Source organism: Mytilus galloprovincialis, chromosome 7, assembly GCF_965363235.1.
Source record: "Mytilus galloprovincialis chromosome 7, xbMytGall1.hap1.1, whole genome shotgun sequence".
Taxonomy (NCBI): Eukaryota; Metazoa; Mollusca; class Bivalvia; order Mytilida; family Mytilidae; genus Mytilus; species Mytilus galloprovincialis.
This window is the reverse complement of record NC_134844.1, coordinates 19596415-19610867: the sequence shown is the minus strand read 5'-3', so window position 1 is coordinate 19610867 and position 14453 is coordinate 19596415. Positions and strand designations below refer to the sequence as shown.

At 31.5% G+C, this 14453-nt stretch overlaps 1 protein-coding gene across 1 annotated transcript; it reads right to left on the bottom strand.

Moving 5' to 3' along the window:
* Positions 1 to 832: 832 nt before the first annotated feature.
* Positions 833 to 14074, bottom strand: LOC143082478 (hsp70-binding protein 1-like). The gene is made up of 6 exons (XM_076258161.1): positions 13668 to 14074; positions 11223 to 11388; positions 7829 to 8050; positions 3156 to 3311; positions 2008 to 2216; positions 833 to 1246 (listed from the first exon to the last, which is right to left on the bottom strand). The coding sequence occupies exons 1-6, from the start codon at positions 13791 to 13793 to the stop codon at positions 1172 to 1174; spliced, it is 954 nt and encodes a 317-aa protein (XP_076114276.1). The 5' UTR covers positions 13794 to 14074; the 3' UTR covers positions 833 to 1171.
* Positions 14075 to 14453: the final 379 nt, after the last annotated feature.

Genomic DNA, 14453 nt, shown 5'->3' with positions numbered 1-14453 from the left:
ATCTTCCTATATCTATAATCACAAACTAACACATTCTTGATGCCTCTGCCAATAGCAAGCCTAAGTCTCAATTTTTCTACTGCATCAAGGCAAACTAAAAACAGAGAATTTGCAGTGGTACATGTATCTCCCTATTACTCGAAAGAATTCTAGATATATCAAACTATTTGACATCCAGAAAAACAAGTGAAACTGTGAGCTACTGCTCACTGATGAAATATTTCGGTAAACAGGAACTAATTGAGTGATGAATCTGAAAACCCATCACATGGTAGAGCTGACTTATATAAAAACTGAAACCAAATTTTAGAAATTCTTGTAATGTCGTTTCTAAAAAAAATGTGATGAAAATTTTCAACTTGGCTGTATTATGTAAAATGATACCAGTGTTTGGTAAACAAGGAAGTTGTTTAGTGATGAATTTAAAACTCATCACAAGGTATAACCAACTTATATAAACCATGAAAACAAATTTCAGAAATCCTTGTAATGTAGTTCTTGAGAAAGATGAGACAAAAGTATTCATTTGACGGACGGACGACAGAGGTAAAATAGTATACCCCACTATTATAAAGCAGGGGTATAAATACAGTAATTTACTGTGGATTCATAGTCATTCACAGGGCAGTCAATTTTGAATGTATCTTTTTGTACTCAACTAGCCCTGTGTGCAGAAATTGTAAATACCACACAATCAAGAAAGCACAATACTTTCTCAAGCCATAAAAATTGATACCCAAGAAAGTAGATGAATACACAAAACTCTTCCAATCGAGCCACTATCTCCTGCAACCAAAGCTATTGCTGTCTTTCTTCTATCAAAGCTAAAATATTTGAAGTTTATTATTTATTCAGTATCATGCTTAATCAAATGACATTTATGACTGCTATAACAAAACATCTGTAAAGATTATACAGCAAAACAATTTAAACTTTGTATTAAGTTTGTCATAAACATCACATATGTAAATTAATGCCATGTTTAAAGTTCCTGATAAGCAACATTTATTTTGACAGTGATGCACCAAAATATAGGAAGCAGTACATAGTTATATATTGTATCTTCAGGTCTATCTTAAGAAGCAAACTGATCATGTGTAACTATTCTCAATGCCTCTGCTAAACTTTTGATTCGACCAACAACTTTTTTACATCAAACTTTATTATAAAATCATCTGTTAGCTTCTCCTAAACTATCTTCACTTGATATCAGCTGTAGTATTTCTTCTGCATAAGATTTCTCCTCCTGAAATTTAATATATTTTTTAAAACTCAAATAGTAATATAAGTTTTAGAGTACAAAAAAATACTATTTCTAATATGATGATTTATAGGTTTATAATTTTTGTTTAAATGTCTTTTTGTTAGTTTTTTCAATTGATATTTTATAGTGCATCTTTTTATGTTGTATTGTTGCACAAGGGTCTTAGGTTAGCATGAAGGTTGACGCCTGTTAAAAATATTAAAACCGCCTGCAGTTTATGCCACTGTCCGAAGTCAGGAGACTGTTCAGTGGTTGTCGTTTCTTGGTGTGGTTAATAGGTGTTTCTAGTTTTTTGTTTTTCATATCGATTAGACTGTTAGTTTTCCTGTTTGAATGGTTTAACATTAGTCATTTTGAGGCTTGTTTGTAGCTTTCTGTTCTGTGTGAGCCAAGGCTTGGTGTTGAATGCCATACTTGGACCGAGAATTGTTAACTTTTTAAACATTGTGACTTGGATGGAGAGTTGCCTCATATGCACTCATACCACATCTTTTTTTTTTCATATCAAAAGACTATCAGTTACTGTAAATATGGAAATTTCCCTTGTTTTGCAATCATGTGAAATTCACAAAATACCACATGACAAGGACAGATCTAGGGTTGAAGGTAAAGGAGTGTAATTGACATTAATCTGTTTTTAAGAGATATCAAGTGTTTTTTTTATACATCAGAAATTAAATAAAACCACTCAGTTAATTAGTAAACAGCTGAAATGAAACTGGAATTATATCTATAAAACCTACTGTGAACTGTTCGTTGCCAGTGAGGAACTTTATTCTCTGTTGTAACACATTGTGTAAATCTAATTCTGATCTTTGACATTCCTCGACCGATCTCGGATGATTTCGTACAATAGCTAACATGGCTGACATCACATGTTCATGAAAGTTACTATGTTCTTCATTTAGATGTCCTACTAACTGATCTATCATACCTATATCACATAAAATATCTGAAAATAAATTTGCAAAAATTGATAGTAAGTACAAAGGTTGTGCTGTTTTATTGTCAAAATTGCAATAAACAATTGATAATGAGCAGTAATATACTAATATATATTCTAATTTAGTTTAGCTTAAATTAACTGTTTACAAACTTTGAATTTTTCGAAATACTTAGGATTTTTTACTCCAGGAAAAGATTACCTTACCTTTATTTTGTACATGTTTAGGAATTATGGGTCCTCAATGCTCTTCGACTTTGTACATTGTTTGGCCTTTTTCTATTTTGAGCGTGACCGATAAGTCTTTTGTTAAAGAAATTTACGCCTGGTGAACAAATTTTGAATCCTGGTATCTATGATGAGTTTAGTAAGTTAATCTTATTTCGAGTTGGTACATATGTACAATCAGCAATAACCATAAGCTTATCTATCATCATTTAAAATTTCAATTTCAATTATCTGATTCTCCACTGTAGTAATCAGCATTTAAAATTAAATTCCAATTTGTATTCCTGGTGTGAAAAAAAAGAGAAATGATATGAAAAATGTACTTTAAACAATGTGTTGTTACTTTTGTGCTTATATTTAAACATTCTGGGGCCAAAACCATAGGGTAAATTACAAACATGTTTAAAGCCATGAAGATGTTATCATACTTAAAGCTGGAGATCTGCACAGAAATCTTCATTGAATTGTTATCCTACATGCACATTTAATGACATATATGTACTAAAGCCAATATCCTTTGTATTTTAAATCAACAGCACAAGGAAAACAAGATATAAACAAGACATATCTCATTAACAGTATTCCTTTGATAATATCAATATTTAATAAATGCATAATACTTTCTGGATCATATTAAAAGATTACAGCACTTCTAAAGTTGGGAATATAAATCGTAATAATTGTGTATTTTTTAAATATGAAATATGTATTGAGATGTACCTTTATAATCAGGTGTGTTGTTACAGAGGGCTGATAACATAAAAGCAGCTTTAATTTTCAATTTTTCTACATCTTGTTGCATAGCTCTCATCAGCACGGAGAAACCATCATTATCTGTAAACACTTTCTGGGCTTCTTCACAGTCTCTTGTTAAACCTGTTAAAGAATAAACAATAATAAAACCAATTAGCGTGCAATGACTTAACACATTTATAATTAATCAAATACCTTGCTGCACTAGACAGCCAATAACAGTGCACAATCAATTAACAGAAACATTCTCCATTTCCTTTCTAAATTTTATTTTTTACAGAGTTTGTCTTTAGTGCCATGTGGAGACAGTAGAGTGCCTCCCCATGCTTAAGGCTTATGCTCTTATATTATACTAGATTATGGAGTGTGTGTCCGAGCGAGAACTTCTCTATGTTCATTACTTTAGGAATATTTATCAAAAAGTAGTATTTTAATATTCAGCCCCATTCATCTATTTAGTCAGACGTCAGTCGCTACCTTGATATACCATATCTTTTGTTGAATTTGTCGGGTAATTTATGACAAAAAGAGTTTGACGTCTTTAGCCGAACAGTTTTCTCATTTTTACATTATTCAATTTACTGTGTACTGGTTCATATTCTGGACGCCAGTCTTTGCTCCTTTCTAATAAATCCACATACCAAAAAACAAATATGAAGCTTAGAAATGGAAAAATATTAAATACTAAACTCGTTCAAAGGGTATCTACACGTCTCAATCTTCAAAATCGCTTATCTAAAAATACTATCATCGCTTACATTTTTAACAATAAAATGGTTACCCTTCTATCTATAAGTGTCATGCCAAAAAATGACTTACATGTCCCCGTCTTTCCACCAACAATACGGTAAGGTCCACGTTTAATTGTCGCACATTTTCTTTAAATTTTGAAACTGATATTACTTGAAAAACAAACAGTATTATTTATTTACTAACATGAAACAAACCAGGAATGGGTATTCATTACGTAGGTGAAACTGGACGATATTTATCTAAACGCACCCAAGAACACCTGTATCATTTTAAAAGACCCAATTAATTCAAAAGTATCATTTATCAACCATACAAATATTTCAGACCTAATTTCTATTTCAAAAAAACAAAGGCAGGAATTATCTGTTAACCAAGCTCTGTCCCTTACCTATAAATAAATTAAATGAAATTTTAGAGGATTGCAACACAATTTCATATTACAGTCCTAAGTATGAAATCATTCAAATTATAATGGCATGTTGTTATTCTAAACTGTTTCCCAAAATTGATCGCCCTGAAGATCATAAAAAACATTTTATTAAAACCGAATTCCTGTATATTTTGATAATACTGAACTCCCTCTTATTTGTTATATTTACAAGAAATCTACGCATAAATATGTGTTTAATTATAGCTCATTGTGTAAAGATGTTAATATCATTGAAAATACACCTATGTCATGAAATTGCAGTCATTCCCAATACACTTATGGCCCCATTTCCCATGTCATAACAGGAGACCTTAACATCGTACGCAGTTGAGAGTTAAAATTATTCCTCAGTAAAGGACTTAAATATGGTCCCCTGTCAATAATTAATTGGAATGAGTGTCGTAATATCATCCACGACTCACTCTGTACCTACTGTTTGAAATAGGTAAAACGGGAAAAACCTGACCAAAATCTTTGGACTCTTTTTTTTAATTCAGTAATGAAGATAGTTGATATTTGAATACAACATTTTAAAGAACATTTTACTCTTCACAACAACCATAAAAACCCTATTTCGCATATCAAACATCAACTAAAAGAACTAGCCTAGGAATTTGTTTTTGTCCCGGCTGATAAAGCTGCTAATAATATCAATATTGTTTGACGTAAATCTGTTCAAAGTTTTGATTTTTCTACCCTTTATACCACTTTGCCTCATTTTCTTATTAAGAAAAAATTCACATCCCTGATTAACTGGGCATTTAAAAAGTCAGAATGCGAGTACATGTTCAAACTCTTTTAGGTAATTTTTTATTAGCAATAAACAAAAGAACATTGTCAATTGGACATGCTTTGATACTATATTTGCGCTTGAATTTTTACTTGATAAAATCTTTGTACGTTTTGGAGATTCCGCATATCGTCAAGTTATTGGAATTCCGATGGGGACTAACTGTGCACCACTTAAAGCGGACCTGTTTTTGTATTGTTATGAGTTACAATTTATGACTAAAATTAGCAAAGACCCATCAAAACAACATTTGATACAAAAATTTAACAATACTTTTAGATATTTGGATGATATATTGGCTCTCAATAATGACGACTTCAGTATGTATACTAAAGAAATTTATCCTGTTGAACTTACTTTAAATAAAGCTAATACTAACAATGACCACTGCCCTTTCCTCGATCTTGATATCTATATCATTAAAGGGAAGCTTAGTACAAAAATTTATGATAAAAGAGATGATTTTTCATTTCCTATCGTTAATTATCCATTTTTAGATGGTGACGTTCCCTTGTCACCATCTTATGGTGTTTATATATCTCAACTTGTACGATTCGCTCGTGTATGTAACAACGTATTAGATTTTAGCGAGAGAAATTTATGTATTACTGAAAAATTATTACACCAGGGTTTTTGATACCACAAACTAGTCAAAACATTTTCTAAATTTTATTATCGGTATAAGGAAATAATTCGTAAATATAACTCAACATGCAGACATCTTATATGTTCAGGTATTTCACATCCAATCTTTTATGGTAATATCCTTTACAAAGCACATAAATGTCAGTATTCACCTCAAACGCTTACAAACCCTTTAAACAGACTTGTTAAAAAGGGATATAGTTATGCTATTGTTGTCAGGTCATTTAAGATTGCATATTTTGGCTTTAATATTGATTCACTTATAGGGTCTTTGCATTGGAACTAAACTCATTTATTTAAAAAACAGTCATTGGCATGTTGTTCTTCTCATAGTATGTTTTATGATAGTATGATACTAAACCCCGAACGGGAAGGATTGTGTCTGATATTCATATGATGAAGACAAAGCTAATCTTTCAATCAGTTTAATTGAGGTCTGGAGCTGGCATGTCAGTTAACTGCTAGTAGTCTGTTGTTATGTATGTATTATTGTCATTTTATTTATTTTCTATTGTTTACATCTTCTGACATCGGACTCAGACTTTTCTTGAATTGAATTTTAATGTGCGTATTGTTATGCGTTTACTTTTCTACATTGGCTAGAGGTATAGGGGGAGGGTTGAGATCTCATAAACATGTTTAACCCCGCCACAATTTTGCGCCTGTCCAAAGTCAGGTGTCTCTGGCCTTTGTTAGTCTTGAATGATTTTAAATTTTAGTTTCTGGTGTATAATTTGGAGTTAAGTATGACGTCCATTATCACTGTACTAGTATACATATTTTTTAAGGGGCCAGCTGAAGGACGCCTACGGGTGCGGGAGTTTCTCGCTACATTGAAGACCCATTGGTGGCCTTCTGCTGTTGTCTGCTCTATGGTCGGGTTGTTGCCGCTTTGACACATTCCCGATAAATTTCCTTTCTCAATTTTATCAATATTTGTACTTTTACACAATTCACCTATGATGATATGTACATCAAAAAACAATGTTTTGTTTCAAGTAATATTAATGCAGTTTATGGTTACGAACACTTTTGTTTATCAATCTTGTTTGATTCATTGACTTGTATATTGTGTAGCTATCTATCTATATGATGTTCTTATTCCTGTTTAGATGATAACAAACAAGTAACGGTAGAACTAACTGAAGCTATTGCCCACAAATGACACCTCTGTTCTCTTATTTGGTAACAGGAAGTTGAATAGCAAAGGATTTGAAAAATGCACCAAATGGAATTACATATTCACATGCTTGAAACTTAAGAAATTTCAGGGGGCTCTTATTTGAAGTTCAAAAACGAAAAAATAATTTTATCTATGGCCAGTATGTTTTGGAAAATATGTTAGTCTGTAAACAGAAAGTTGTAACATATTTTTTGTGTAAGTGATGAATATGATAATGGATTCCACATGAAGCTGGAAAATAAAGTAGCCTTTATTTTGAGTTTCAAAGTAAAATGCAACAAAAATTTTAATACATGGCTATTGTGTTAGAATATGTAAGTATTCTGAAAATAGTAAATTGATTAGCTTTGAATCTGAAAATGCAACAGTATAGCATGTTCATGTGAAGCCTTTCAGCAATTTTGAGGACCTTCTAATTTGTAGTTCACCAGCAAACTTTTTTAAAAGGTAATTACTGTATGTGTTAGAAAATATAGGTATTAAGTCAACAAGAAGTTGATGAATCGAAATACGCATCAAACAGCATCACATATATGCATGGTCAGATAAAGCCAAAATCCAGGAAGCTCTCATTTGAATTCAATAGGTATTAAAATTTGTGTAAATATATACTTCAAAACCTGTGTAAACAAAACCTTGAGAATAAAATATATGACTTAAATCTTAAGGAGGGACAGGTGACCCTGGGGTAAAACAGCATACCCCTCCTCCTAAATGAGGATATTAAAACACTTGCACACCTGGTGATCCAATCAAATATCAGTATTCTTCTGCATACAAGAATATACCTTTCTTTCCATGGAATTGAACTTAGTACATTATTTTTATAGTAAACTTACATGAAACAGCGTATAATGCTTTAGTTTTCACTGTAGAATTGTCATCTTTATCTAACATTTCAAGGAGTACTGGTAACATTTTATTCTGTAAGACTACATTTTGACAATATGGATTGTTCTGTACCAAACAGGCAACCAGTTCCAATGTCTGCCATCTTATTTCTGGTTCCTCGTCTGATAATAACCTTGGGAAAAGGTCAAAACCACCAATCTTATGAAAATCTGAATAAAATTTATCAATATCATTTGAAAATCAAAAAAACAGAGAATGGATAAAGTATTAAACTGTAAAATGAAAGCTGAAAAATTAGCATTTTGAATGGTGTTCTTATCTGACGGTTTCTTTGTTTTAAAAAAGATATCAATTATCAAAATCAATGTCTAACTAATTTCAAAGTCATTATAAATCTATTTCAGATATTTCATTCCTGTGATCTTTCAGCTTAAAAAATATTGAATGTGTATATCCATTAACAAAATTAAAATGTATTATTTCATTCCTTGCATGTATGTTTGAACATTGAGATATCATTACAGTTGATATCCTCAAAAATGCTATGAACATATAAATACATTCATAAACTATTTAAATAATAACTATCTCTGGCTCAGAAAATTTATCTAATAATGAAAACAAAATATCATAAAAGTCGTCACTAAACAGGTTGGTGTATATAAGTTGCGACTTTCGAAATGTTGAATGAAACTAACTCTGCATATAATTATGCCTTTTTTTTAGCATTAAAACTGTATGATTGTCATTTAAAAAGTAAGTCAAATTAGGTATTAAACTAGAGGCTCTAAAGAGCCTGTGTCGCTCACCTTGGTCTATGTGCATATTAAACAAAGGACACAGATGGATTCATGACAAATTTTGTTTTGGTGATGGTGATGTGTTTGTAGATCTTACTTTACTGAACATTCTTGCTACTTACAATTTTCTCTATCTATAATAAACTTGGCCCTTTAGTTACACATGTTACAGATGAAAATATTTTGTAAAAATTTACATAATTAATAAAAATTGTTAGAAATTGATTTTAAAGGGCAATAATTCCTTCAGGGGTCAACTGACCATTTTGGTCATGTTAACTTATTTGTAGATCTTACTTTGCTGAACATTATTTCTGTTTACAGTTAATCTTTATCTATAATAGTACTCAAGATAATAACCAAAAACGACAAAATTTCTTAAAAAAATATCAATTTGGGAGGGGGGGCAGCAACCCAACAACCAGTTGTCCAATTCATCTAAACATTTCAGAGCATAAAGATATTGACTTGATAAACAATTTAACCTCTTGTCAGATTTGCTCTAAATGCTTTGGTTTCAGAGTTATAAGCCATAAATCTACATTTTACCCCTATGTTCTATTTTTAGCCATGGCAGCCATCTTGGTTGATTGGCCGGGTCACTACACACACTTTTAAAACAAGATACCCTAATAATAATTGTGACCAAGTTTGCTTATATTTGGCCCAGTAGTTTCAGAGGAGAAGATTTTTGTAAAAGATAACAAAAATTTACGAAAAATTGGTTAAAAATGACTATAAAGGGCAATAACTCCTTAAGGGGTCAACTGACCATTTTGGTCATGTTGACTTATTTGTAGATCTTACTTTGCTGAACATTATTGCTTTTTATAGTTTATCTTTAACTATAATAATATTCAAGATAATAAACGAAAACTGCAAAACTTTCTTAAAATTACCAATTCAGGGGCAGCAGCTCAACAACCGCTTGTCCGACTCATCTGGAAATATCAGGGCAAATAGATCCTGACTTGATAAACAATTTAACCCATGTCAGATTTGCTCTAAATGCTTTGGTTTTAGAGTTATAAGCCAAAATCTACATTTTACCCCTCTGTTCTATTTTTAACCATGGTGGCCATCTTGGTAGGTTGGCCAAGTCACCGGACACATTTTTTTAAACAAGATACCCAAATGATGATTGTGGCCAAGTTTGGTTAAATTTCGCCCAGTAGTTTCAGAGGAGAAGATTTTTGTTAAAGTTAACGACGACAACAATATACGATGGACGCCAAGTGATGAGAAAAGTTCACTTGGTCCTTTGGGCCAGGTGAGCTAAAACTTCATGTAAATATATACAATCTATTTCGAAGTCTGTGTAAACAAAACCCCGTGTAAAACAAAAGCTTGGCTAAACTGAAAAAATGTGTAAAGACCAACGCTAAGAAAATGTTCTATATATACTATAATTACATACATGTACATGTACATGTATGTATAAACTGTAAACCATTTGTAAATTGATAACTATGTTTTTGTAAAAAATACATACAGCTTTCTTCTGATTATTTGCATGTATTTGCTGGTTTAAATGATTTACTGAACAATATGCATGATATACATTCTTGTATTATTTTTAATTTTAGTTTCTTGTGAATAATTTGGAGTTTAGTATGGTGTTCATTATCACTGAACTAGTAAATTATATATATTAATTTAGGGGCCAGCTGAAGGACGCCTCAGGTTGCGGGAATTTCTCCCTGCATTGAAGACCTATTGGTGACCTTCTGCTGTTGTCTGTTCTATGGTCTGGTTGTTGTCTCTTTGACACATTCCCTATTTCAATTCTCAATTTTATGTATATGTAAAGTTTTCTTCATTTATTAATTTGCCATATTTATGGAAATATAAAATATAATTAGGTTGTCTATGATAGATAAAAAAAAAAAACAAATCTCCACCTCTTCTTATAATGTCATTTAGAAGCAATTTTGTCATACATTTTGACAAAACTTGATCTAATTGCTTGGTATTTGGCTTCAAAGATAATTGATTGACAATTTGACATGTACTTTATAAAGGAAACTATGCACTGCTAGACTATTGGAAATATGTTTAGAAACTTTTTATTTTGTTTGAACTCACAGAGTTCTGACACAGAAGGACATACATGTACCTCCAAAATGTAAAGTAGTTGTCGTTTGTTTATGTCATTTATACTTGTTTCTGTTTTTTTTTATATAGATTAGACCGTTGGTTTTCCCGTTTGAATGGTTTTACACTAGTAATTTTGGGGCCCTACGTGTTGAAGGCTGTACCATGACCTATAATAGTTTACTTTTATAAATTGTTATTTGGATTGAGAGTTGTCTCATTGGCACACATCTTCCTATATCTATATTAAATAATAAACTGCATACTTGTAGCAGGCAATTAAGTCAAATTTCATCCAATCAGAAGAAAATTGTAAGGTATTGTAGTGCTAAGACTTTCTATAAAAGAGGGGCGAAAGATACCAGAGGGACAGTCAAACTCATAGATTGAATACAAACTGACAATGCCATGGCTAAAAATGAAAAAGACAAACAGACAAACAATAGTACACAATACACAACATAGAAAACTAAAGAATAAGGTTTACCTGTGGCATAATCTATATTTTCCCCCCATTCGATCAGTTCCTCCATAGCTTGACTTCTTTCTTCTTCACTGCTTTGGTTGTTCTTCAAACATTCAATACATGTCCTCATTCTTTGTACTGGACTCACAGACATGCCAACCAATGCCTGCTCTAACCATTTTTTTCTCTGTCAATATTATACTCTGTGTCAGTTAAATTTATAGCACATACATGTATTTGAAAATCTTAAATTTCAATTATCATGATTATAAAATATAAAACAAAATTTATACTTTCAGCCCTGCAATTATAAACCTTACTTCATTTCTTTTTGTCTCAAATATTTGACTTGTAATAGCACTGGTCATGCAGCACTTTTTTCAATAAAATTTGTTAAAATATTAGGGAGCAACCATTTCACTTCAGGGGGAGGGGTATGGTTTTATGACTGAGTCAGACAAAAATTTAGTACACAATCATGACAATTTTATTTAGTTTTTCAAAGCTGCCAATCAAATATTTTTTTTTTTTAAATTTAACACTATGAGGTATGGGGAAAATCTGGAATTAGAATAATTCTTTTTGTCATGTACTTGAACAGAATTGTTTTTCCATCAAATTGGGATCAGGACATTTCCACCCCCCCCTTCTTCAAAGTGAAATTGTCCTTCCCTAAGTTATATATTATCATATATATTTGAATTTTGTACATACATCATGTACATGTTCTAGGGGTGAACAAATGAACAGCAGTATTAAATAAGCAGGCTTATGTTTTTGTTTGAATGGTGATGATAAAAATATGAAATAACAGTATTCAGAATTAGACTTTGGAACATACAGTTAAAAAAAACATTGAAAAGATGTGAAGTGATTACCAATGAGACCACTAATATCATTACAACATGTTAAAGTTAAAACATTGTTGATACTACTACCCCCCCCCCCCCCCCCACCTGAATCCACCACTGCATAAAACAGAATTGATGATCAAAGAACAGAACCACAGAATAATTGGAATATATAATTCTTCTTACATGTATGCTCCTTGCTGGCTTCCCAAATTTTTCAAAGTATCCAAATAATAAACTTTCTCAGTCATGAGCCTGTAATTCAGTGGTTGTCGTTGTTTATGTGTTACATATTTGTTTTTTGTTCATTTTTTTTTTATAATAATGGAAGGCCGTTAGTTTTCTCGTTTGAATTGTTTTACATCATGTACATTGTCATTTCAGGGCCTTTTATAGCTAACTTTGCAATATGGGCTTTGCTAATTGTTGAAGGCAGTGGAGTCTCTTGTGGACAGTTGTCTCATTGGCAATCATACCACATCTTCTTTTTTATATTTTTCTAGGATAAAAAAATAAAGATTTAGATTGCCGTTTTGTTTTAAAGGCCAGTCTTTCTTAATATTACACTTTTTGTTGAATTTTAAAATCCAAATATTGATGATGGATTGCCAATTGCAATGTTTCATTTAAATACAAATGTATCAATAAACTTCATCTTCAACCTCAACGACATGTAAACATGCTCCTGGTTATTATAATTTAGTCTTGATTTGTACTGAATAAAGAATTATGAATATTTTCTAGTACCCTGCAGGTTTGCTAGTTTTGCTGGAGTTAGTGTTGCTAATTTTTTTTTACTGAGACTTTCTGTTGTTTTTGCTTTAGGTATTGTCCACATTTCATCAATTTTGTGAACATGTAGGTACATGTATGTACACAAAAATGTATCTATATGTACACCCCACCTTTTCCATTGATTTTTTAATCCACCTATTTTTTGTATAATCATAATATCATAGGCAGGATTTTTTTTTATCAATTTAGTAATATGGATTATTTATTGCAGGGTTCTAACTATGCAGAGTCCATGAGTTCTAACCTATTGAAAATCTGTCTGGACTCATCATATTCAAAACTGGTGAGTCCAAAGATGCTGTATCATGTAATCAACATAATTAACTGTATCATGTAATCAACATAATTAACCGATCCCAAATATCACCATTTTCATAGTAAAAGTTTAAATATACATGTAACCTAAAATTGACATCATCTCACTTCTCTATTTAGATATGGAGACTGAAATAAAAACAAACATATAGGAATAAAATTAAAATTCACTGTTGAAACCCGCCAAGACAAAACATAATCTTGCTTTCAAAATCCTTACAGATTACAGATTCTTTATTTCTTATAAAACCAAGTTAATGGTATAAAAAAAGATATTGTTATGTATAACAACATACAGATTCTACACATCCTTAGAGAAACCCCTGATAAGGGAGGTCTTCAATCATTGATGGACTTTGAAAATAAAGATTCAAAATAATCATGGTGTCATTTTACTGTTATTTTGATTTAGGTAATTGATTATTGCTTTATAGCCCATAGTGTCCTCTTTCCCGTGTTATACCTGTCTCCATATTAAGGTATTTATATAAATAAGTACAAGTACCTCTTCATCCATAGGAGCAAATTCCTCTGATTTTGCATCCTCATCCTTAGTTGCTTCCAAACAGAATTTCAACAATGCTTTCATATCTTTTGGATTCCTCTGGTCCTTACCATCTCCACTAGCCATTTTCAAAAGTTCTTTGTCAACAATTTTTACGTAAGATACACCAATAAACAAACACAAAAATGTATATAAAAATAACAGTCGCCTGAGTAGGAATGAATCTCAAAATTTCGAACTACTGTTAAATAAATCAAGTCTAAGCAAGTTCACGGAACATATATCGATATGATTTACTTATATACTTTTCTAATAGACTAGAAATGACTCAGGTAATTTTAAATATAATTTAGAAAGTTGTAGAAATTTCTCCAACAAGCACATTGAGATATTCCGGAATAGATTCTAAAATTAGTTTTGGTGTTTCCGGGAAATAGGGTTATCTAAAACATAGTCAATATATTCGAACTTGTTACGCTTTCATTCATACCACATGAAAACATAATATTAATATGAGGCAGGCATAACCTGTGAATGGGGACGAAGTCTGTATGTATTATTGTCTAACCTCAAACATGTTAATAAAGGAAACGGAAATACCGTAACGTTCCCGATTTCGGTTCTGTGGTTAGGGATTTAGCTGTGACGTTGTTTAAATTATGACGTCATATTCAATGTAAACAAAAGAAACGCTTCGATCAGGTAACGTTTTTTTCAAATCAAACAATTATTAAAAATGAAATTGTATTGAGTTCCAATCTTATATTTTACTAGACTGATACATAT